At 41.0% G+C, this 24,624-nt stretch overlaps 3 protein-coding genes across 5 annotated transcripts; 2 read left to right on the top strand and 1 right to left on the bottom strand.

Annotated features, from left to right (window-relative positions):
- Positions 1-42: 42 nt before the first annotated feature.
- On the top strand, positions 43-3,252 carry snrnp25 (small nuclear ribonucleoprotein 25). The gene is made up of 5 exons (XM_008304376.1): positions 43-429; positions 976-1,066; positions 2,464-2,569; positions 2,677-2,751; positions 2,860-3,252. Exons 1-5 carry the CDS (start codon positions 214-216, stop codon positions 2,915-2,917), a joined length of 546 nt encoding a protein of 181 aa, XP_008302598.1. The 5' UTR covers positions 43-213; the 3' UTR covers positions 2,918-3,252.
- Positions 3,253-4,875: 1,623 nt separating this feature from the next.
- On the top strand, positions 4,876-7,046 carry LOC103374303 (cell death inducing p53 target 1). The gene is made up of 5 exons (XM_008304372.1): positions 4,876-5,015; positions 5,161-5,292; positions 5,366-5,455; positions 5,758-5,905; positions 6,032-7,046. The coding sequence occupies exons 1-5, from the start codon at positions 4,937-4,939 to the stop codon at positions 6,138-6,140; spliced, it is 558 nt and encodes a 185-aa protein (XP_008302594.1). The 5' UTR covers positions 4,876-4,936; the 3' UTR covers positions 6,141-7,046.
- Positions 6,186-24,391, bottom strand: mrtfbb (myocardin related transcription factor Bb). 3 transcript variants are annotated; one of them, XM_008304373.1, is made up of 15 exons: positions 24,179-24,361; positions 21,031-21,096; positions 16,230-16,285; positions 16,039-16,114; positions 15,627-15,788; positions 14,182-14,372; positions 13,645-13,779; positions 12,564-12,811; positions 12,147-12,276; positions 11,153-12,049; positions 9,264-9,374; positions 8,927-9,058; positions 8,785-8,845; positions 8,205-8,694; positions 6,186-6,376 (listed from the first exon to the last, which is right to left on the bottom strand). In XM_008304373.1, exons 1-14 carry the CDS (start codon positions 24,276-24,278, stop codon positions 8,216-8,218), a joined length of 2,844 nt encoding a protein of 947 aa, XP_008302595.1. In that variant the 5' UTR covers positions 24,279-24,361; the 3' UTR covers positions 6,186-6,376; positions 8,205-8,215. The 3 variants fall into 3 exon arrangements, with proteins under 3 accessions (XP_008302595.1, XP_008302597.1, XP_008302596.1); XM_008304375.1 differs by lacking the exon at positions 6,186-6,376 and having other exon boundaries at positions 6,520-8,694; positions 24,179-24,391; XM_008304374.1 differs by lacking the exon at positions 6,186-6,376 and having other exon boundaries at positions 6,520-8,694; positions 24,194-24,361.
- Between the last annotated feature and the right edge of the window lie 233 nt (positions 24,392-24,624).

Genomic DNA, 24,624 nt, shown 5'->3' with positions numbered 1-24,624 from the left:
CATAATTTGTGCTGCACACACTGTGTTTACTTCCACGGTTTCCTGCGTGAAAAAGTTTCCAGTCTAAGACGTTTGCAAGCCGTACTACATATTCAAAACCGAATTCTAAATTAAATTCTGTGGTCTCTTTAAATCATTTTTGCGTGGTTTACCGTCGCTTTGTTCTGCGGGTAAACAGGGCCGCCGTTTGTTGGAGGGGTTTGTTTCCCTGTGATGGAGGAACAGCGGAGTCCGAGCTCTGCTTTGGATGGAGGAGAACAGTCAGTGAAGGAGGAGGAGGTGGAAGAGGAGAACCCGAAAGATATGGCAGTCCCAGATGAAGAAGAGGAAGATGAGGAGGCTCTTCCTCATTCAGAAATTCTGGACATTTTCGAGGAGGGACTTGCTCAACTTGTGCAGGACCCGTTACTTTGTGATCTGCCAATTCAGGTGCTCAGTCCATCAGACGCACATGTTCAATGTGTACATACTGCGACCTCCAACAATGGAGTGACAGGAATGTTTTTGCTCCTTCAGGCATTTAAATTAAAACTTTTGGAGAATACTTTATATCTGCCTGTGTTTCATCAGTCCAGAGATGTATTTAAAACTTGTCATAAGTCCACCTTTTAAAATTTGTGTGTTGTTTGGACTGGAAAATGTCACAAAAAAAGCCCAATGTGACCACCTGAAATTGCTTTCTTTGTATACTACAAAAGTATTCTCTTCACCAACATGCAAGGCGAAGAAAGACAGCAAAGCCTTAAAACTCAGTTGCAGGAACCAGTAGATGTTTTGCAGTTTTGCTGGTAAAGGCAGCTGATCTAGTCAACATTTCACCTGGTCTGGAAAGGCTTATGTGCATGACTTGTCCTCGTACATGTAAGAGCAAAAATCAACCATGAACACCAAGGAACTCTTTACACTCCTGTGGTCAAGGAGAAGACATCAAGCTTAAACAGTTTTTTTCTGAATCTTGATTATCTGTATCTGCAGGTGACTCTGGAGGAGGTGAATTCTCAGATTGCTTTGGAGTATGGCCAGGCGATGACCGTGAGGGTTTTAAAGGCAGATGGTGAAATAATGCGTAAGTGTTGAGGTTGTTTCGTTTTCTCTTTGGTTATACACTGCCTGGCCAAAAAAAAAGTCGCCACCTGGATTTAACTGAGCAAATAGGTACGAGCCTCCTATTGGATAATTACTGCATGGGCGATTATCTTTCAGCTGGCAACAAGTTATTTAACCCCAACTGGTGCAATGACTTGTTTCTCATTTCCTAAACAACCATGTCGAAAGACACATCCCGTGGTCGTGAAAAAGATGTTAGTCTGTTTGAGAAGGGTCAAATCATTGGCATGCATCAAGCAGAGAAAACATCCAAAGAGATTGCAGAAACTACTAAAATTGGGTTAAGAACTGTCCAACGCATTATTAAAAACTGGAAGGATAGCGGGGACCCATCATCTTCAAGGAAGAAATGTGGCCGGAAAAAAATCCTGAATGATCGTGATCGGCGATCACTTAAACGTGTGGTGAAATCAAATCGAAGAACAACAACAGTAGAGCTCAGGGCTATGTTTAATACTGAAAGTAAGAGCATTTCCACACGCACAATGCGAAGGGAACTCAAGGGATTGGGACTGAACAGCTGTGTAGCCTTAAGAAAACCACTAATCAGTGAGGCTAACCGGAAAAAAAGGCTTCAATTTTCTAGGGAGCATAAAGATTGGACTGTGGAGCAATGGAAGAAGGTCATGTGGTCTGAGTCCAGATTTACCCTGTTCCAGAGTGATGGGTGAATCAGGGTAAGAAGAGAGGCAGGTGAAGTGATGCACCCATCATGCCTAGTGCCTACTGTACAAGCCTGTGCGGGCAGTGTTATGATCTGGGGTTGCTGCAGTTGGTCAGGTATAGGTTCAGCAACAGTATGTGCTCAAAGAATGAGGTCAACTGACTACCTGAATATACTGAATGACCAGATTATTCCATCAGTGGACTTTTTCTTCCCTGATGGCACAGGCATATTCCAAGATGACAATGCCAGGATTCATCGGGCTCAAGTTGTGAAAGACTGGTTCAGGGAGCATGACACATCATTTTCACACATGGATTGGCCACCACAGAGTCCAGACCTCAACCCCATTGAGAATCTTTGGGATGTGCTAGAGAGGGCTTTGCGCAGCGGTCAGACTCTACCATCATCAATGCAAGATCTTGGTGAAAAATTAATGCAACACTGGATGGAAATAGATCTTTTGACATTGCAGAAGCTTATCGAAACAATGCCACAGCGAATGCGTAATCAAAGCTAAAGGCGGTCCAACAAAGTATTAGAGCGTATGACCTTTTTTTTTTGGTGGCGACTTTTTTTTTGGCCAGGCAGTGTATTTTTATGTTTACATTTTTTTTAACATCACTACAAAACCTATATTAGTGTTTATATTTTTTCAAAAATAATTATTCTTTTAAATGTTTCTCCCTAAGCCATAGTGGTGGTGCAAAATGCTACTGTCCTTGATTTGAAGAAGGCCATTCGCAGATTTATGGAGCTGAAACAGCAACGGGAAGGAGGAGTGGAACACGTTAGCTGGTAAACACATTCACAAACACAAGACCATAAAAGAAATGTGACGTCTTTGTTCTGTGTTTTATTACATTGCCATTCTTTGCTGCCATTCTCCCCTTTTTTGTCCCCAGGAGATATGTTTGGAGAACGTATCATTTAGTATTTCAGGGTGAGAAGCTTGACGATGACAGGATGAGGCTTAGAGAGTAAGTGTAACAAGTTGAAATTAGCACTTAATCTAATTGTGTTAACAACAACACTGTTGAACTGTTTCTTCTCTGTCTTTGATTTTTGTTTGTTTTCTATATCTTCAGCTATGGGATCAGGAACAGAGATGAGGTGACGTTCATGAAGAGACTCAGGAAAAAGTGAAGTGCTGGAGCCAATATTTGCCTAATCCGGAATAAAAACAAAAACAAACACATTTTCCTGCAGTGTGCACCAGTACTGGCTGTCTCTTAGATTTGAGATAACTTTGACATGGTAATCAAAGTTGTTTTATTTTACTGGTTGTTTGTTCAGGATAGTTGTGTCATCGATATCTCTCTGCACAGATATCTGTTCTGAAACACTGGTTACAAACTGTGCTGCCTCTCAAAGAGGCTACTTGTAAATAAAATACCTGGACTGTGTCCCCTTTAACTCCCAATGTGCAGTGACTTTTGTATAACTGTCTGAAAATCATTAAACAGATTACAGTATTTTAACTGTGTATTCATGTTTTACTTGAGCTTGCATCTCAACAAGGGTGATATAAAACATTTTCCAAAGAAGGTATCTATAAACAACGTGATGATTTGAATATTTCCTGATGATAGAGAACACTACAGCCCTTGTTGAACTAGTGTATCATGTTTGCCAGTACAGGATACACCTGGAGCAGCTGAAGAAATTAGGTAATCCAGGCATTTTCTTTTTTATATAATATCTTACATAATGTAGTTTTAATTAAAGTTTAAGAAGTTATGAGTTGTAAGAGTGATAGTGTAGCAGTGAGTACAGAGCATGATATTGAAATTAAGATTAAGGCTACATTCACCCAAATTACTACTATTTTCTGTATGGTACTTTAGCTGGCTCAGGGAATGGATTCAAACCATATGTTGCTCAAATAGATTCAGTGTCTCTGTTTAGTTCATATATATAGTTTTATATAAGTTTTTGTCAACAGTTTCTAACTGAGTTGTTGAACCTTTTATAGTTGTTTTATAGGTTTTCCCTGTTCGATTAAATGAAAACAAACTAACAACATGTTAACACAAAAAAATAACATCTGTATTTTTACAAAGGGTAATTCTTTTTTTTTCAATGTGCAGCTACAAAATGACAGTTTTATTGTGTTTCCATATCCTAAAAAATATCACAATTTGACAGACATTTGTAATTGTCTAAAAAGAATATGTATATTAGGGATTTAAGAAAAAGTCTATATATTTTTTTTAACTATTATTTTACAAAGTGTCCCTGTTATTTTCACAGTTTCATTTTTTTTTTAATCACAGTATTTCACCGTATCTTCACATATTTCTTTTTTTCTGACACACAGGCACAGGTTTATTTTTACAGTGTATTTTTGAAGAGCATCTGATATTGTATTTATTTTGTTGTTGTTTTGTTTTTGTTTTAAACAGAAAACTACCTACACAATTGATTTCTTGACACAGTGCAGCACTTGTTTCTTTCCTTAAGTCAGCTGCTGATAGCTATTATGCATTTGTCTGAAGTAAATCTGTCTTCATTGCTGATGCTTTGGAGACACAACATTTCTGAAAACACACTCACTGTTTTGGCCAAATTATTATCTGTGTAATTAGCAAAGCACATTTAAAAGCAGAATTTACAGGCAGCACAGCGGGCAACACACCAGCGAGTCTTTTCATTAGTTTCTTTTTTGTCCGCCAAGATTTTTTGAATCCTGAAACTTGTTGCTGATTAATTTTTCAGATAGGGGAGAATTAAGCAAATCATACATGTAAACAGATGATGCAGTGAAGAATTATAAGAAAGATAAATCACATCCATGCCACATTAAGTGCATTTACAAAGAATAACTCAACAAAAGCTATGCAAATACACATAACTCCAACGTACAGTGTTTCGTATTAATATGTCAAAGAACTGATGCTAAAGAAGCCTTTAAAATGTTATCATTACATGTCACTGCCACAGCCATTTACACCCACCTATTATAGAACTATAGTTCTAGATGTGTTTGAATAAGCGTTTTGCCAAAGGAACAAACTTACAATCCCTCAAATTTCAGTCCTAACAGTCTGAGAATTATCAAAAAAGCTTTGTTGATCTTTTTCTGTCTTTTCAGCAGCCACCATGACTTCTTCAGACAACGAGCTGAACAATATAACTACAGAGTGGAAACAGGTTTCCGTCAAAATGCAGCAACTTCTGGAGAGGAAGAAGTTCCTGTGTATATTGAAAGAGCTTAGAGATTCTGCTGAGTTTGGACAAAGAGGTGACAAAAATAGCATGCAAGAAAATGTAATAAGTACGCTTTTTATGTCTTTCCTGTTTTAATCAGTAAATATAACCCGTTTTTCCTACTGTTTCTGCTGTCTTTATATCTATGGTGTCTGTGTCTATTCTACATTTTCCACCAGAGGAAGCAGTTTCCACTCAGAAAGAGATCGATAGCGTTGATGTCAAACTGAAACAACTGAGTGATAGGAAGGCTACACTCCAAAAAAGCTATGATAACATCCTCAATGCCAAACACACGACAAGCAAGAAAGGTGAGTCCCAAACTGTTGCTTCAAATCAATACTCCGTCATACTTCAGTCACATTTATTTTTCTTTTTTGTTAGAGGTTAGTTTCGCCTCCAGTCAGAAGATCGAGACTTGTGATGTTCCTGGTGTAAATGTTTTCTACGTTGAGGCTCCACCCAACTTCCCTGGTGAGTGGTGAGCAACAAATACTCACTTTAACTGTTCAGCTGTTGTTGTAAAATAGGAACACAGAAGAGATGTATTAATAAGCTCTTCACAAAATCACAACAGAATGCAGATGTTTGGGTCTTCATCAGGCTATTTGTTGCATTGATTAGCTCATCAGTCATTTATTTTATACAGACTACATGCTAATCGACACTAAAATGTTGATGGCAATTTAGATTTTATTTGTGTAAATGTAAAGAACTTATGAATGAATATATGTTTTAGTGAGACAACTAGTACAAAAACTGTCTTCTCCTCACAGCCCCTACAGTGATTCTGGACCTGGAAAAGCTTCCAGCACATCCATGCAGGACACAGTGCCCAGAGTGTCGGGAGTTCATCATGACAGAAACGTTCACCTCTGTGAGCAGTTTGACCTGGCTGGTGTGTTTTATGACAGCTGTGATCGGGTACGAAACCATTCCCTCAGGTGGCCGGTGAAATATTTGCATGACAATATAATCAGACCTTGTTGGGCCTGTTAATGCTATCTGGTTTGTTGTCATTTTAGCACCTTCCTGTTCCTTCTTTTGCAGCTGCGTGGCTGGTTGTTGCCTCATTCCCTTCTGCGTCGATAGCTTCAAGTCCATCACACACAGGTGTCCAAAGTGCCGAACGTCGTTAAAAACGCTGAAAAAGCTCTGAGAGGAAAGCAAAGACTGAAGCTCACACCGAGCAGACGTTGGATTTGCAGTTATTGGTGATGTAATCTTTCAGCAGCTTGACTCTCTTGCAGAGTTCATCTGTTAATTTTCACCATTCATGATGCAGCATGCACTGAGTATCAGTGGCTGAGAGGGAAATGTCAAACACGAAGCACAGATGGATTCTGAATGTAGATGGGTTTTTTTGGACCCATCTGTATATCAAAATGGCACTTACTGAAATGAAAAAAACGGATCAATTTATTAGAAATATACTGCATTGATGAGTTTTTTTGAAGTCATGCCAACATTCAGTTTTCTTTTCAGATTTCTAAATGTGATGAGCTGTAACTGCAACAGAAAATTACAGGCTTTCCTTGTATAGTTTTTTTTTTTAATGATAAGCAGTAAAGGGTATGTGGCGACGCTCATCGACTGACTGCAAAATCCCAAACAATCTCTGTATTTACAAAAACGACTGTTACATTTGTATAAAAGGTAACATAAATACACAATGTGTAAAACATATGGCATACAAACTATGCATTGTACATTTTTTTTCTTTTTGGTGTTGAGTTATACTAGTATAGTAAAGACAAAACATTTCTCATTCCAGCACGTAACCCCTTTTAAAGTGTGTCATTTGAGGCACTAATGTACTGATAGGAAAAAAAATAAAAAAATCACAACAATTCCTTCAACATGTCAACATTCAGGTGAGCTGGTTCCAGAGACAGACAGTGAATCCCTAAAAATGTAAAAACATATCAGCATCACTGGGCTGACCTTGATGCTACAACACGCCCACCACAGGGCGGTGGTGCATCATGTTGTGCACTATTTGTTTTTTGAGCATCATTTCCTACATAAGTTCTTTTTTTTCTTGTAATTTGCAAAAAAAAAAAGAGAAAAACAGTCAAACCAAAGTGTGCTTGCTGAAGCGGCTTCTGATCAGATGTGGCCAGCAGATGTCACTGAAACACAAGGAGACTGTAATGCATTGAGCCATTTGGCACGAAATGATGATAAAACAGAAACGAGTGGCAGATCATGATATTAATATTATGCTATTTCTGAGTAGGTTGTGTCTGTACATGTGTCGTTACTCTGCAGACATCATGCCATGTGTACATTTACTGAACAAACTACCAAAGTAAAAATGAAACTGACCCTATTTCAGCAATTTTAGCTCTTTCAGAGTCAGTGTGCTGGACTTTAAAGCACTGAATACCATTAAATACTGCACATTAAGTGACTATTTGTCCATAACTGTAAGTGATTATTTTTCCTCACTTATACAGCTTCACTACATTTGGCTGATCTGCACAGTGCAACAGAAACGATTAAGAGATGAAACAATGTCAATGGAATAATTTGTAATAAATACTGAGGCTGGTTTCGTCAGTGCTGTTTGACTCTGTGGTGGCCTCATATCAGGCACTTGAGTGCTCTCGTACTCCCAATTCAGTTAAACATCTGACTTCTGCTTTGCAATCCACAAACACACTCGAAACATGTGGCGGTTGTATGTTTACAATCTGTTTAGATAGTGATAATCATTCCAAGACAGGGTGGAGTAAACCACAGAGCAGCCCTCAGCTATATGCGCTGTTTGTCCATTAGTTCTGTAACCAGGATTAGGACCTTTTTCCGCTCTCTCCACGAACACGACGCTGAGTGCAAAGCTTTACATTCACTGAGATCGAAGGACAAAGAGAAATCAATAACATGAGAACAGACTGATAAGAAATCAGCGGCATAACTTGAGATGGAAATCTTGAAAGCTACTTCCACTTTTAGCCCAAACTGCCAGTACCAGTCCCACTTTATCTGTCTCTCCATACAATCAGAGGGTTTAAAGAGCTCAAAGGAAGCAATTCAGCAACTTCTAAACTGTCACTGCATGATTAGATAGTTACTGAGCTGGTGTATCCAGCCAAAAAAAAAAGAAAAGAAAAGAGCTGCTCAAAGCTCCTACAGCTCTTATTGTCTCATGGAAACAAAGGCAATCTTCGCTTGCAATAAAAATATGTTTTTTTCTGAAATGAATGATGTAAAAAGTCACCTTGACATCACTCAGTCCCAGTTCAAGTGCAGCTCATGAGAGTCCAGGAAGTCAGAGGAGAAGACGCCCACTGGCATTGACACGTCCAAAGGGTTAACTCCCTCCGCTGGCACAGACAGAGTGAGGTCCAGCCAATCCATGTTGTCCATGTTGGTGTTGTGCAGGTTCAGAGCGGATGGCGGCGTGTTCTCATTAAAGTCCACCTCCATGGCTACGACAGCTGAGTGCAACTCCTCCATCAGCTTCAGTTTTTGCGGCCCGGTGTGCGTGCCTAGCGTGCCATCCATGAGGGTTTCCAGCTGGGGGTCGGGGGTCAGGGTCGAATCCAAACCTGACGAGGGGGTGAGAGGTGCGGCGGGCAGCTGGGCCACCTGGACTAAAGGTGGAGGGCGGGATAAGACTGTGTTGATGGGAAGGGTGGTTACACTGGCTGTCACAGGGAGAGGCTTGTCCTGGCTGGGAGGATCATGTCTGATGAAGGGGGAGATCTCTGAAAAAACAAAGTGCTTAACATGAGGAAATCTTACTTGTGCTTCATCTTCTAAATGCTCATTGCCAAAATAAGTCCAATAATTCTCACCACCACTCTCGATCAACACGTCAAACAAGTCATCCATCTGCTGGCTAGCTGCAGTCGGACACTGCAAGAGAAATCAAAGAGCATTAAATGTGTGACAGTCAGAAATTAAAAAGATGCACTTTGATTTGTATTTGACTTTTACCTGAACAGCTGTTAACATGCTGCGTGTCTGTTTGACTGCGTCCTCATAGCGGGGAGGGTCTTTACATTGTGACACATGGTTTGTGAATTTTGGCTGCTGCAGGGTCAAAGCGGACTGGCTGGAACAGGGAGACTGTTTAACAGGAAAAGACAACAGTCCCTTACATGAAAAGAAAAACAGGATACATCTGATACAAGCTGTCATTAAAATGCAATGTTGAAACTATCCAATTATGTAAACCAGGGATCAGCACTTCCAAAATAGCAATTCCAAAGTACTCTACGGGAAAAGACATAAAGAATGAGTCAGCAAAAGGAAGTTTGGGGTCTTCATCTACCTTGTTTATAGGAGCTTTGGGGACAGCTTGGCTAGATGAGGCTCCTGCAGCACATCCACTCACTGGGAATGTGTTGAGTAATCCTTGTGCTGTGGTACCCATCCTCCACGTCTGTAGAGAACAGACATGAAGGCATCAGTGTGATCTGTGGCACTAAAATGCTCTGGATCACCTGCTTTCACACAAAGACACCTGGGAGTGATTTGCTTTGGTGTGTCTTTAGCTGAAACATCACCACTTTTCACCCTCCATCACTTTAAAAAGAAATCCAAGGGACCTGTTCTTACTGCTTAAATGAATGCATAAGTGCAAGATAAAAAGGTTCATTTACTGATTTAGACAAACTTTATAGTTACAAACATAATGTTGATGGGTTTTGTTGACCTGGTAATATTGGTAATTGTATCAACTTAATATTATGTGTAATTTAAACTCAAATTTCTGAGTTGGTCGATTAAAAACTAAATTCAAGTTGTTGTAACTTCATGACATTGGCTCGACAGCTTATTCTTTATTCACCTTCTTCCAACACACCTGATTCACATGATCAGGATCGTTATCAGACTTCTGCAGAGCTTGATGCTGAGCTGATCATTTGAATCAGGTGTGTTGGAAGAGGGAAACAGCTAAAACATGCAGGATTGCGGCCCTCGAGGACCGCAGTTCGACACCCCTGCACTAAAGCATTGAATTTGGGGATATTGTGATCGCGATATGACCGACAGTGGTTGAAGGAATATGTTGCACTATTGCATGCAGCTAAGGCTAGTTGTATTTAGCCTAGCCTTCAGTTTAGCAAACTAGTGGATAACAATGATAAAGTTTCATTTTACCAACCTGCTCAGCTCGGGAGGACTTTTCTGGTTGATTCATAATTTGTGGGGCAATTTTAATTGACATTGCTTTTACCTTCAATATTCCAGTATTGTGTCTTGAAATATACAACTACAGTTGAAAATTAAAAAAAAAAAGTTTCTGCAATTAAGCAAATTACTCAATTTCTTAAAAGCCAAAAAGTCCTGACGAAAATCTAATTGGATCAGGTACACTTTTAAAATGTTTGTCAACTTCTGGTCATAATTAAGGTAATTAAGCACATAACACACAAAACATAATTTCAATTAGAAAAACTTGTTGGAACAACCTAATTTGATGACTTATCAATTCAAAGACTGGTTCTAACAATCATTAAGTGTTTGTTAAAAATAGCTTCGATTGTAGAGGAAAAGCTAATTCCCGTAACTCAGTGTAGCTTGCTGTGTGAAGTTGATTGAACTCAAAAATGTTGATGCAAACAGCATTCTTTCTTTTCTATTAAGTCCACACATTATTATTTAGCATGTTGTGACAGCACAGTTTGCAAGGCTATGCAGCGTAACTCCTGAGTGCTGTGCGTCGATCTGCGGCTTCTGTTACTAATTCTGGCTGCATGTTGGGCTCAAAGCAGAGGGACGACAGAGGGCAGTGAGGGCACTACGGTCAGCTCTCACTCAGCACCTGCTCCACTAACCCATGTTTCCACAGGCCTTCTTTTGATGTGAGTAGGAAAAGATTTTACCACTCAGCCGAAGCCTGTTATTACTGTGACTACAAGGAAGATGCATTACCCATGGTGGCGCGTAACTGATTGTTAGATGTGACATGTGAAATATTAGGCAGTGCCATTGAAAACATGGCACCGCATATATGCTGGAAAACGTGCCTTGTATTTACTGCACACAGAGGAGAATTTATGATTTCAGGTGCACACACATTTCACGTATGGGTGATTGCATACAATTCGAGTTTGTACAAGGAATCCAAAACTACCACAGCATCACAGCTGATAGTGATGACGAATAAGGAGACAGACCGAGGTAGTCTGTGCAAGCAGGAGAGTGTTTTCTTACCTTTGTCAGTGGCTGGGTTTGAGAGCTGCATTGCTGTTGTAATGCTGCTGAGGCCTCTATTTTCTGTGGCACCTTTCCAGAGGTCTGGATGAGGCCTGGAGCTGTGCTGCTAACAGTAGTGTGTAATTTGATGCCTTTGGCAGGGAGCTGAACAGCGACTGCTGAGGCAGGAAGGGATGCGGGCAGGAGAATCTGAGCTCCGGCCTGGACGGACTGCAGGGCTTCAGGCTGTGTGATGGTCTGGTGACCGATGATGAATTGACTTGGACTGGTTACGTGAACTGAAGACTCCTCCTGTTTGACCAACACTGGCAGGCTAGGAGAGCTGCAGGACTCTGAGCAGTTTGTGGACGTCCTGTTTTCCTCTTTCACCTGGACGGGAACCAGAGGACTGAGCTGAGGTGGAGAATCTCCCTGCTGACTCCTCTTCTCCACCTCCAGTTGCATCTTCAGCTCCTCCACCAGCCTCTGCTCCTGCTCCAGCTTCCTCATCAGCTCCTCAATCTGACGCTCCTTCTCATGCAGACGTTTGTCCTTTTCAGAGTCCCTCTCGTGGGACTTTGTCTCTGCGGGATACTCGTCATGTGGTGCGCTCTGTGGGGAGCTCATGCAGGGAGCAGCGTGAGTTGGAGTGTCTGAAAGCAGCTTTGGTGGACTGTCTGTCATGCTGCTGTCATCTATGCCCATATTGGACACCTTAGAAGCTATAGGGGACACAGGCGGGGTTAACTTTATGTTTTCAGGCTGTGGGGCTGCTGGGACGGCTGCTGTCTCCATGGCAGCAGCAATCTGGACGTTGGAGTTCTCCTGATACAGCTTGAGTCTCTCTATCAGATCTGTCTTAGTCCCAGAAACAGGCAATGATCTGAGTTTCAGCTCCATTTTCAGCTCAGCAACCTGTAAAGATAGCAGGTTTTAAAATATATCTCAAAATTTTGCTTGTTCACCTCCATGATTAATACAGTCAGACTGTGTGCAGGCTGCAATGTGTCACCTTCATCTCATCCAGATTAGCTGGTAAGTGATCCGGCTTGCGGTTCGTCTGAGTGTGATGCAGCTGCACAAGGGCAGACGCAGCGTTTCCACTCACACTGGAACAGCTGGTTTGTACCTCAGTTGTTGGTCTGTTGTAATAAGACAGCGGGAAAAGGGAGTATAGATGAGAGAGAGAGACTCTGTTACCCATTTTTCACAATCAACAGCTTCTGTGTAGGAAGCTGTAGGCAGGAAACACAAAATAACTGAGACACAAAGCAGCTGTGGTAAACAGTTGTGGCAGCGAACTTCACGTTGTATGAAACAAGGCATGAACTTTTGATTTTTGAAAATCAATATTGAAACAAATTAAATGGAGATGAGATCTGCGCTTCAGGGTGGTTACAAGGATGAGATGGGATAAACAGAGCCATACTTGAGTGTGGCAGGCAGGACGGCCTGGTAGTTGTACTGCTGCTGCTGCTGGCTGAGGATCTGGAGCTGCAGGAACTGCTGCTGCTGTTGCAGGAGGCGGGCATAAGCAGAGTCCATCTGCACTTCACTGAGGTCCTGCTTCTGATCCGGGGGAATATACTGATGATATTTCAGCTTTTTTACACGTGGCTTGGGCTCTTTGCTCTTTTTGCTGCGGCTTTTATCGGCTGGTAGCTTAGCCAAGCTTTGCTGCAGAGCACAACACAAAAAAAAAGGCATGTAAAAACTGCAAAGGACTGTCTAAGGACATTTGATCCCTGTGACTGATCTCAGTCCAGTTTATCGGGGACTACAGTTCCAGCATTGCCAGCACCAACACTTCAACACTTGGAACTGAAACCGTATTTTTATAGCTTTACGCATTAAGGTGGGACATTGTTCTGACACTCGAGGAGAACAGCAGGATGAGGAAACGGGTAGTGGAAATGTGACCCTTATTGTTTTACCACCTGCAATTACAGGATATAGTACACATGAAAATGGCTTGCCATAAGAGGGGCAGGTTCCAGCCATGAAACCAGAAACTCAGGCTGGGTTAAAAAAGCACACACCCTCCAATTTGTCAAACTCATTCCCCTATCGTATTCCAAGGGAAGGAGAGTTCATCTTATGCTCAGAGGATAATTGAATTATGATAAATGCAAAAGTTATTGCTACACTCCCACTCTTTGATTTTTGGCTGAGAATTTATACAGTCTGAATGAGAAAGGTCAGCCTGTAATTTGACTCTAATTGAAGACAAATTGCTCCTGGCACAGATTTAAGCGCTTGCATGTGTGAAATGGCTTTAAACTCTGTTGTTCTTTGACCTGCGTTTTACTAAACGGATGTGACTTTCAGTATGACAAAACACAGACCCTGACATCGTATCTCTCATCACATTTCCAAAGGAAACAAGCAAAACACACAGTCAATAAAGCAGAGAGACTGAGAGCCCAGTCTCAGAGGTCAGTGTCATAACAGCTGGATTTAAACTGAATGAACACATCTGAATGAAAACACCAGCATCCCTCACAGCTCACCTTCACAAGAACCGGCCCTGCTGTAACATTGGGGACAACAGCGGTGACAGCTGCTTGTTGTTTGCTCTGTTGCTCGCTGGTAGAGACGAGATTGATGAAATCTGATGTAGACTGTGAGTTGGGTGGTGGGGAGCACTATGAAAAGCAAAGACAGAAATAAAGTACACGATCTGTTTAGTAAGAACAACAAAGCTGCTACGCCTGTTTATCATCTGATGCAAAAAAAAAAACCCTGAAACAAAAACACTGCAGCTGGAGTAATATAAGAAAAAAACAGCTTGATAAACAGAAATAAAAAAAAAAAAAAGGCACAATGAAGTTCAAAAATTGTGCACAGTTAGTACACTGTATGCACATACAGCAAATAAAGTCCAAGTCAGTAACTAACTTATATTTTCCTATGTTAAAATTAAATAATAATATGTATGATAATATGAAAAAACACAAGTTTCACAACATAAGAATTTCAAGACGGCTTAATTTAACACGTCAAGAAGGCTAGTTTGTCATGTTTTATGGTTCGGGGTACTGATGTACCTGTATGGGAGTGTGTAAGTTAGAGGAACTAGAGGTGGCTTCAGTGCCTCCAGACTCCCGTGGAGAGGCCGAGGTGGAGCTGGGAGATTGCTGACTGGCAGGAAGTTGTGGTGACAAAGCGTCACTGCTGTCCTCATCAAAGTTGTACACATCAGAGACATCTGGCGTCTTAGAGCCGTCTGTGTCACCACCTGTGGGGCCAGCAGCAGCAAAAAAAAAAAAAAGGCAAGAACTGGTTATTGCTTATTTCAAGGACAATATATATAGAACCACTGTGATCATCATAACTACAGTAAAAAGCGGGAAATATGAGTCTACGGTCATGTAAAAGGCACTGAGGCTACATATGTAATATGTGCACTGAACAAAAATATAAATGAAGCATGCAAATGGTCTTCTTTTCTGATTTTAAGTCAAAAAAATTCTGTTTTCATCAGTTGGGCACAAAAAGTTCTGGAGCTCTTCGTCTTGTGGCGAATTGTTGACCACTGAGTTAATCCACAGCAGAGTCAGGTGTGGCTCTGAAGGACAATGATCAGATAGTGTGACCAGCACACAGACACTCCTTTGACCAGTGGCCAGCTTAAAATGCAGCTTTATTCAAATGACTCGATGCCACAGATGACAGGAGAAAGACGAGAACGGGCTGCTGGTGTGCCGGACGCCGGCATGTCAGTGAGGGCTGCAGCCAGGCACTTGGAAGTTCACAACTCCACCATTTGTCGTCTAAGAAGCCACTTCAACCAGCATGGGGTGACAGACTATCTGCCACGTGATGCTCTGGATGAATGCGTGTGTGAATGATGAGATCCTCTCCCCAAAGAAATGTCACCAAATTTCGCCAAGCCCATTCAGGAAGAGCAGCGCAACATTCCACAATATAGTGTGTAGTTGGTTGTTTCATGACGTCCATACTGCTGTCAAGATGCAACAAATATTTATCCTCCTATGTTAACAAGAACGGATAGAATTCAATGAAATATGACATGCTGTGTTTATGTTTTTGTTTGGTTTAGTAAGTTTACCATCTTAGCTTAGTATCTTAGCATGCCAACATTTACTAATTAACACTAAACACAGTGCACAGCTGAGACTGTTGATGTCATCTGTTCACCCATCTGTTCTAACTTCTATCAAACAGTTGCTGAGATATTTCAGAACGGACCAAAGGAGTGGACCAACCAACAGACTAAAAACTGAAGAGTCAGTAGAGAGTAATGCTGGTACAAATCATGAATTATTCTGAAAAGGTCAAAAGGTCAAAGGCTAAAGTTTTGGTGTAATTTAATCTATATCAAACTGACTGACCTTTCTCATAATAAAAAAAAGTGCAATAATATTAAAAATGGATACAACTGTGGTTGATGTGCCCCTATGTTGGCATTTTAACTCTCTGGCTGTCACTGTAAATAGTGAACTGATAGATAATAATGCTGAGTATCTACCATTGATGACCTCTGGAGCCCTTGACTCAACAGGCAGGATGTTCTTCTCCACCAGCTCCATGGGTCCAGGCCGCTGGGCGATTTTCTCGTTGAGATCATCCGCCAGTCTGGCCCTCTTCAGCTTCATCTGTGTGGCCTGTAGGGAGGGCTCCGCCTGAGTCTCTGATAAACACACAGAGGATCTTCGTCTATGATCTGGCCATCATCAGTTGCTCTTTCAGCTGATTTGTCACGGTGAGTCACAGCAGACTCAGCCAGACCTCACAAAAGTCTGTCAGCCTCAAAGACATTCATGCAGTTATCATATTGTAAGACAAACAGGCAATAAGTGCAGAAAGATGAACAGGCACCTTAATCATCTCTCTTATCTGGTCACCATTACCCAATTAGAACACACAGGAAGGATGCTTACCTTGTAGGATGTGCATACGGACCAGTTCAGAGCGCTGAGGTCTGCTGCAGAGTTTGTGCTTCAAGAAGTTTCCAGTCTGTCAAAAAACAAAAGAAAAAACTTTAGTGTATTTATTCTGGATACATCAATTAGATGTGCATAAACACAATTGTGATCAGCTGCAGGGTTGATCACAGTAGTTCATGTCTTACCCTGGCTCGCTCCAGGCTGCGAATCTTCTCGTGAAAGGCAGCGGGTGTTTTCAAAGCTGTGAGAAGATAAATCATCAACATCCATAACTTGTCTTGATCAATGCATTGCTTACTGACATACAGAAACTGTGTCTTACATTTTAAAATGAATGATTTTACATCTTCTCTCCTTCTTACTGTTTCCAAAGGGAATTCCTTTCATTTGATTTTGATGCAACGATAAAGTACCTTTAGCACTTATTGATAAGAGCGATCTCCAAAACGACAAACACAGAATACTGTCAGACACACAGTATTTTTTACTGTGCATAGTCTTTGTACTGCACATATTTAAAAGGCAGTTTTAAGTTATGTTGAATCCTGCTTGCTGTTAGATTTGTGTTGATTTACCTTCTAATAAAAAACAAAACAAAACAATATCAGCTTTGGTTAAACAGCATCCATCTGGCTGTTTTCTTTGTTAGCTCCCTTTCCCCTCGCCAGCTGGCTCATAACAAATTGGGGGCTTGTCCGGGATTTGAACCCAAGACCTCAAGACACAGGCAATCATGCGCTTGGACATTACACAACATACATTTCTAACTAATAATACACTTTAAATACACACCAAATACAGTCAACAGTGAGTTGAAAACAGAATAACCTAGCCTGAAGTACTAAAGGAATGAGATGAGGCATCTTCTTTGCTTCATTTATGCCTATTGACATTTATCACAGAATTTGTACTGTACTTGTCCTGGAAATAGCGACAACCACTTTCCACACCCAACCCAAGTACAGGATAATTTATTTTTCACAACATTATTTTCCTGTTTTTGTCTTTGTTGGCCTGCTTGAATGTGACATTATTAAGCAGGCGCTCATGGGAGTCCAACAGGAAGTGTCAGCTCTACTGACTCAAACAAAGAGATTGTGAAAGCTTCTCTTTGATCTCTCAGAATAAAGTCATCCTGCTTTAGTCTGGCTCACCGACTAGTCACCTCCGCTATGATGAGCACTGTTTGGTTTAAGGACACACTGGCCAGGGGGGCGCTCTGAGGAGTGTGTCAGTGGAGCAAAGCAAAACATTCCTGTTCATTACCTAAACCTCACTGCATGCCTATCGTAAGCCTATAAGTGTAGGGGCGGCAGAGTGCCGTAGCGGAGAATGGCCCGGGAGGTTTGTGTGCACGCTACACTCGGCCAGGCTGCAGAGGGGGTGACTGACCTCCACTGAAGGCCCAGTCGCTGACTCATGTGGCTTTGTGGAGCCAGAGAGGAGCTGAAAACCTGACCGCAGGAGGCTTCTCAGGACACAACAGAACAAAGAAGAGGAGGGATGTCGTTCTCTTTCTCCACTTTTCCAGCAAACAGCAGGATTCTGTCACAGTTTCAGGTCGTCTTTTACCGACTGCACTCTTCAACACAATGCTCACCCAAGGAAGGTAACACAGGGACTAAGTCTGCACCACATCAAAGGATGGATGTGGATGGTATTAAAGCTGAGCTAGTATTTTCAGGTTTAGCACCAGTGTGCTGCTTATTTCTGTTAAATCTTTGAATCGTGTTTTGTTTTAAAATGTGATGATGCAACTGTTAGCACAACTACAAGAAAGATTTATGTGCAGATATTGCAATAAATTCTCTGACATAATTCTATAAAACAACCTTTCTACAAGAAATCAGTAAATGATTGCAAGTGTACTCATTTTTTAAGCAAAAGCCGTTGGCCAGCTGTAGAAAACTCAACATATTCAAATGATCAAATAGAAGAGCAATACTACAGAGCAAAAACATTTCTTACACGTACAGGTTCTGCATTCAGAATTTTATTTAAACCTGGAATTTAAGTTCAAACTACCTTGGCATATCTTCATCTATTCATTTGAAATCAGGAACATTTGCTTATTTTCAAATCTAGCAGCTACAAAGGATTCCACCAACTCTTGAGGGAAATATCTGACCTTTAGCTCCTAAATGCTCTACTATGTTCATAAGCTCATTAACAGTAGCTGTCTGCTGTTTGGTGCTGAGCAGGTGGTATACAAAAGGTTTTAAACAACTGAGAAGAATGCTTTTAGAACACTGAGAAGAAACCAACAGAAGTAAAGTAGACATGATATGAATTTTAACCCCAAGCAGATACTAGTCATGTTTGGTTCCTGCCACATTTTTTCTTTTTCATTTGTCACTGTCATAGAAAGCCCTGCACCTCAATGAAAACACAACAACCATGTCTAGAAGGAGACGGAAAATGTCTTCTGGGCACACAGTTAATCAATCCTAAAAAAAACCCAGTTAAACTCCTTGATCTTTCATTTTACTAAAATTGAAAAAATCTGTAACTAACTAGACTTTTCACAGTGGCCACAGGTATTATTAATACTGGAAAAAACAACAACCAAAAAACATTGGCAACTCTACATACTCTACATAATACTGTACTACTTACAGCTTTAATTTGTTTCCATACTTATCTCCTATCTGCTTTATGTAAACACAACCTGCAGCTCAGCCGAGTTCAGCCAACAAGTCTGAGTGTTTGTCACATGACTCACAGCTAAGTCACAAGTGGCTGGACAGAATTATTTGTTTTCACATAATCTGGAAACTGCAAACAGCTTTTGAATGAGACATGTAGAATGAAGTGATTTGGATGAAATATCACAACTTTATGTTCAGACTTGGTTATTTTTCCAGATAGAACTGCGCGTCACAGATGAGTAGCTTAAGAACTGGCTTAAAGTTGAAAATCCGAGGATTCTGTTTTCACAGTTTCTGGGTTTGACAAATGGTGCTATTTCAGTGTTTTCTTTTAAGGACAACATGCCTTTCAAAGCCGTCAGCGTGTTTTGGGATACAGAGAGTTCATCTGTAACAATGAGTCAATGAGAGAGAAAAAAATCTTAAAAGGAGAAAAAAGTTTTTTGTTTTTTTAATTTTAATGTGGCAAAATGTATTCAGTGCTTTTACTGGAGCTTTGAGGATTCTCCTTTTAGTGACACTGCAAATATGCCAATGAAAAAAAACAACAACAAAAAACAAACATGAAAAAGGTAGATGGTGTTGTTGAGTGACATGTCAGCAAAGGTTAAAATGCATCTCTAGTGTTCCTGTTCTCATGGTTCTCTGAGTTCTGGACAAATTGGTTATGTTCTTTGCAGTAGTCATGTCTAGTACCAGCCCACTGAGCAACATTCTTAAAGAGCCCTTATTCTGCATATTTACAGATTTATAATCGTTTATTTTGGAGGCTGACTAGAATGTGTTTAAATTCGTGGTAAGATGCGATTAAAAAAATGAAAAAACCTAATTAATTAGAGGCTTTGCAATTAATAATCAAGATTAATCACTTTTTTTTCAAATAGCAACAATTGACACAATCAGCAATGTTTTTCAATTTTTGGGTGACAGCTGAATCAATGAATAGACATATACATGATCTTTTCATCTATATTCATCTGTGCTTTTTTTAGATCTGTCTGCTACATTCACAGATTAGTGCAAACTTAAAGTGCAATCACAGCTGTTATGAAAAATACTTTATTTATCCCAGAAGGGAAATTCAATAAATTATATTCAACCTGTTAAGAATTTTTGTCCTAAAACTCTTTGTTGCACATTTTGCACACATCCATGCTCTTATCCAAGCTGCCATCAGGAAATTAAAAAATAAAATAAAATAAAAAAATCTAACAAAAAAACCTTTCCACCCAACAAGCCAAGCAATGCGTTCTCGTCCTCCATCACTGTTCACCAAACTTTCTTGTGTGCTGTCGTCACAAAACGGTTGCATTTGCGACCTTTTTTTGAGAGTGTGCGAGTTAAAATTTCAAGCGGTTGCATTGATGCGAGTGCATGATGGTCATTAAGCTGTAATAGTGTCGCTGTAACTGGCACAGGCAGCTGCTGTGTTAACCACAGTGGTGGAAAGTAGTGCTTTTATAACTTATGACTTCGGTGTACTGTGGTATTTACGCTTAAAAATGCGGTGTTCTCGTGAAAAGTGGAGCACACCTAAATGCACAGTTTTTTTTCCGCTCATAGAAAACAGTGCATGTAGGACAAATCTGACAATAGCACGCCCTATTTGAACTATTTTCAATTTGATTTTGGTCACACACCTGTCTATGCACACTGCAGCCACTAAGCAGCAGTTATGTGGGCCGTTTAGGCAACATTGGTGCATCGTAGGGTCTGTTGGTAAGAAAATGTTCTGCAAATCATGTGACAAGTGAGAAAGATTAAATGTATTTAAATTTTTTTTAATTTAATGCATTACTTTTTCTGTACTTAATTTATCAAAACTAACATGTAATAGTCCCAGCCCCAGTTTAAATGCTTTAATGTTCAAAATACACATGCTGCAGCATCTCTTTTCACCCTGCTTTGTTTTAGCTCCTGTTTCTTTAAGACTCCTCTGAGAAGCCCAGTTTGCTCTGATTGGTCAGATGGCCTGACCAAAAGCGAGGCAACGCTGGCATCGTAACCCCAGATCTGAGTTCTTAGGGATGCATCTTTAGCAGAAGCAGCTCTAGCGAGGGAATGATGGCGGACTGAGACAAAGCTGCTCATACTTTGTTTGAGAACGTAACTAGGCAGGCTGTATGCAAATGTGTTACGTGGTGATGTAAATAAGTAACGGAAGAAAAGACTGGACTTCATTTCAGACAAAGAAGGAGTAGTGTTTTCTATGTTCTCCCTTTGGCACGGAGCATTTTTTGTGTACAAAACACTGAAGGAAAGAGAAAAACCCTAAAACCTTAATATGGGAGTCTTTAGGAGCAATAATAGGAGTTGTCATTGTGATATCAGTACTCACGTGGCATGATACCTTGCTCCACAAGCTGCTCCCGGGTTCTCCTCTGCTGCAGACACAGCTGGAGGACTATAAGAGAGAACAAACACAGAGGTCAGGGTTCAAATTTGACCATTTAAAACTCCTCTGAGTCACCAAACAACCATGCCTGCCTTTAAAACCTGCAGAACTTCAAATAAAACAAAGTACTTATTATTTCTCAATCAATACGCTGCCCCAAAGACTCAACAGTAAAGCCTGTTCACCACCACAGACATTCTATTCACTTCCTGTATGGTTTGAGCCGGGGTTGTTAAGCGCACCACACGTTGTACAACAGCCTTCCCAAAGAGATGGACTATCTCTCTGTGTGGGTTGCAAATGCACCGAGGAAACAAAGTAAGCACAGAACAGGACACAAATGTTAGTGCTGCAGCCACGATAACGAGCAGAACTGGACTCGAAAACCGCAGAGAGTCAAGTGAGTCGTGTCTATTTAATAAATTGTTTTTAAAATGTAATCTTGCTCTGGATGGATAAGCAGTGACCAGTTATGTTACGGTGGAACATCAAAGACACGACTGTCTTCCAGCAGAAATTGTTGAGTCTTGCATGCCAGGCCCACATAGAGCACTTGGATGGCCCTCGGTGTTATTTTCCCAAGAATATAAACTGTAGTAAGGCCCTGGTTTAAACATTTATAAACAAGTGAGCGTGGACATGTTGTTTCAGTAGAATAACACAGCTCAGTGCAGAAAAAAACAGAGAAGGCGACGGGTGACGGTGATGAATGAAGCGGCCGTGTGAGGTACATGAGGCCCTTATCGTCACCGCCGCAGCGAAGTGAAGCCGGCTTAACTAGATCTACTCAGTGGCTCGAGGGAAAGAGCTCGGCTCACACACAAACACACACACACACACACACAACGCAGACCTGCTCAACTCTCCTGGGAAAGGCGCTGCGTCTGAACAGGCCTCTGTGACTCACTCTAGCAAAAATAAACCGGGCAGCTGTGAGAACAAGGCCTGGGAACCATGAAAATTTTGGGGGTAGTTAAGGGGGTGGGATCTCTGGTTTGTGTGTAGAGCCGAAGGGGACGTTCACGGGCCCCGTGCTGGTGGGTAAGAGAGCGACAAGAGCCGAGGCGAAAAGGGTGGGAGTCTGCTCTCACAAGCAGCCCATCAACTCCGGGGACAGGGAACACAGTGTGCCTGCTCCGCCTGCTGTGTTTCCTATTACAAACTCAGGCCATGGGGGGGGTTCCACTCAGATGGAGACAGATCAGACCAGGAGATTGTAAAAAAAAAAATGTCCACTGGTTTGCCTCGATATTCATATCCACTGCAAAGAATGCCACAAGCAAGAACAGTTATGAGCGCTACATATCAATAACATCAAAAGCTGCCTTGAGAGAATACAGGGTTTCATTTGAGCATCACTATGGGGGTGCAAGCTCACGCCCGGGGTCCTCCTCATCACTTTGTGTCATCTCGCGTTGGACCTGAACCCTGGCTAACCCCTCCGTGATGCAAACTGGCTCCGCACTCCTGCTCACCAGCAAAGCGTAAACAGAGGTTGTGGAGGAACACAGAGAGGGGGCTCTACCCAAATCCTTGTCTGCTGATGTAATCTCTAATCTCAGACCCATGTTGTTCTCAGCAAATCATGCCCGGAGGTCCCCCGTCAGACCTTTTATTTTATTTGAATTTTTTTCCTTTTTTTTTTTTTTTTTTTTTTTAAAGGAAATAGTTCAAATAAAAGCTGGTGTGGCCAGAAAAAAGAAGAAGCTGAATTTAGTTTAGAAACAAGCTGACACTGGGTTATGTTGACTTTGCTATTATAAATACCAAAGACTCCAAACAGATCATCCATGAGGAGACAGACTGAACCACGAATAAACAGAAAATATTGCCTTTGTCAAAAATGTCATTTGCATGTGTTGCAGTTGATTTAGCTGGAGGTTTCATTACTGCTTTCATGTGGTGCTCAAAGTCTATCTGAATTTAATCTAAGCCCAAAAGATTTTGTGTCATATAGTGCAAAGTCATAAGGACCAAATCAGCTTTTAGTTTTTTAAAAGTCAATAGAAATTGCAGCAACAATGACATGCGTGGTCAGTGTAAACAGGTGAACCACTGTTCTGCTGTATCAGACAGTTCTTAAACTGACATTTGCTCATTTTGTCCTACATTTGGTGGTACAGGAAATCCATCAGAAGGGCCTCAAGCACCACAAATGAAAAGACTGTAACACAATTAAAGTTTTTTTTTTTTTTTACTATCATGACTATTTACTCAGTTTTAACTTAGTAATATTATAAACAGTCAAAAATAAACTCATATGGGAAAACGCATTTGTTGTACTCCAACTCTGTGCTGTTAAAGTGATACAGATCCGCTTAGAAAGAGTTATATTTAGTTAGGTTTTGAATAATTATTGACATAAATCTTTAATGTTTCTCATACAAATCTTGCATTATGGCCCTGATGGAAAACATTTTATATTTTGCTTATTACTTGTGTATTATACAGTGTTGTCATGTGAATCTTATTATTGCTATATAATTTGATACTTCATAAACCTCAGTGATAGGCAGATATTTTCCTCAATGCATTAAAATAAGATAACCAAAATCTACTGTAGAACCAGGAACAAGGCAGCGATGTTGTGTTTTATTTCCCAGGGCTTGGTCTAATCAAAGGAATTTGCTCTCGATGAATGAAAACAATAAAAAATATGCTAATACTGATCAGAATCTTGATCAGCAGCATATTTGAATGTTGCGCCTCATTTGAATGAAGTTCACTGTGTGTACACGCAGCGGAGGAGTGAAGTCATGCTTATGTCATGTGACAGAAAACCATAACAGTGTTCCAACAGATTATGCTCCTGTCAGTATGAGCACGGGCAATTTAAACTGACAAGAGCTCCTTATTAATCTCAATTTCTCTGCTGCAGAAGTTCACCGTCTTTTGCAATAATGATGCTTGGCGTGAATCATGGTGATGAGCTTTAGTGTCATTTCCTGTTGTGTCTACATTACTTCAACCACCACTTTAACCAACGCTGCCACAATCAGGATAAACAAGAGTAAAAAGCTCTAAAGCTGATATCAATATGATAGAAATACAACCATCAAGGCAGACAAGAAAAAGAGAAAGAAAAAAGCACCTGATTTGAATTTACCCCTGCAGATGGAAGGGGTCTCCACATCAAGGCAGGCCATAGAGGACAGTGGTGGTTCGCTGGGCGGCCAGGTCTGGAGTCCCATGGAGTGATGAGGCCAGCGGAGAACACGGGAGTCAGGGAGAGAAAAGACCCGGCGGCTCTGAGCGAGCGACAGCTGGTTCGCTCTCTCTGCTGTCTCTCTGCCGGCCTCAGCAGAGAAAGTGTGTGCAAGTATGTGTGAGTGCTCAGTTCAACGTCAGGAGGAGGGAACACAGCGCTGCTCACGTTAACCCTCGCCGGGTTACTTTGCTCTACTCACAGAGGACTCATGCTGCAGAGCAAAGCCGCAGGGAACGTTTGAGTAGTTTGTGAAATGATAACAATCAATATTTCTTATTCTGAGGAAGAAGACCAAATCTTAACCAGTTCAAAGTCTATCTAAACAAGCT

Source organism: Stegastes partitus, unplaced genomic scaffold (genome assembly GCF_000690725.1).
Source record: "Stegastes partitus isolate 25-593 unplaced genomic scaffold, Stegastes_partitus-1.0.2 Scaffold2205, whole genome shotgun sequence".
NCBI lineage: Eukaryota > Metazoa > Chordata > Actinopteri > Pomacentridae > Stegastes > Stegastes partitus.
The sequence above is the reverse complement of the archived record's forward strand: the minus strand, read 5'-3'. Positions and strand labels throughout refer to the sequence as shown.

Excerpts from the sequence above, each read along its gene's own strand:
- snrnp25 (XM_008304376.1), top strand. The coding sequence starts at position 214 with ATGGAGGAACAGCGGAGTCCGAGCTCTGCTTTGGATGGAGGAGAACAG. Across the intron at positions 1,067-2,463 it reads GGCAGATGGTGAAATAATGC|CCATAGTGGTGGTGCAAAAT; the intron begins GTAAGTGTTGAG and ends TTTCTCCCTAAG. Across the intron at positions 2,570-2,676 it reads GGAGTGGAACACGTTAGCTG|GAGATATGTTTGGAGAACGT; the intron begins GTAAACACATTC and ends TTTTGTCCCCAG.
- mrtfbb (XM_008304375.1), bottom strand. The coding sequence starts at position 24,278 with ATGGGACTCCAGACCTGGCCGCCCAGCGAACCACCACTGTCCTCTATG. Across the intron at positions 12,050-12,146 it reads CTAATCTGGATGAGATGAAG|GTTGCTGAGCTGAAAATGGA; the intron begins GTGACACATTGC and ends CTATCTTTACAG. Across the intron at positions 9,375-11,152 it reads AAACCCAGCCACTGACAAAG|ACGTGGAGGATGGGTACCAC; the intron begins GTAAGAAAACAC and ends TGTTCTCTACAG.
- LOC103374303 (XM_008304372.1), top strand. The coding sequence starts at position 4,937 with ATGCAGCAACTTCTGGAGAGGAAGAAGTTCCTGTGTATATTGAAAGAG. Across the intron at positions 5,456-5,757 it reads GGCTCCACCCAACTTCCCTG|CCCCTACAGTGATTCTGGAC; the intron begins GTGAGTGGTGAG and ends TTCTCCTCACAG. Across the intron at positions 5,906-6,031 it reads TTTATGACAGCTGTGATCGG|CTGCGTGGCTGGTTGTTGCC; the intron begins GTACGAAACCAT and ends CTTCTTTTGCAG.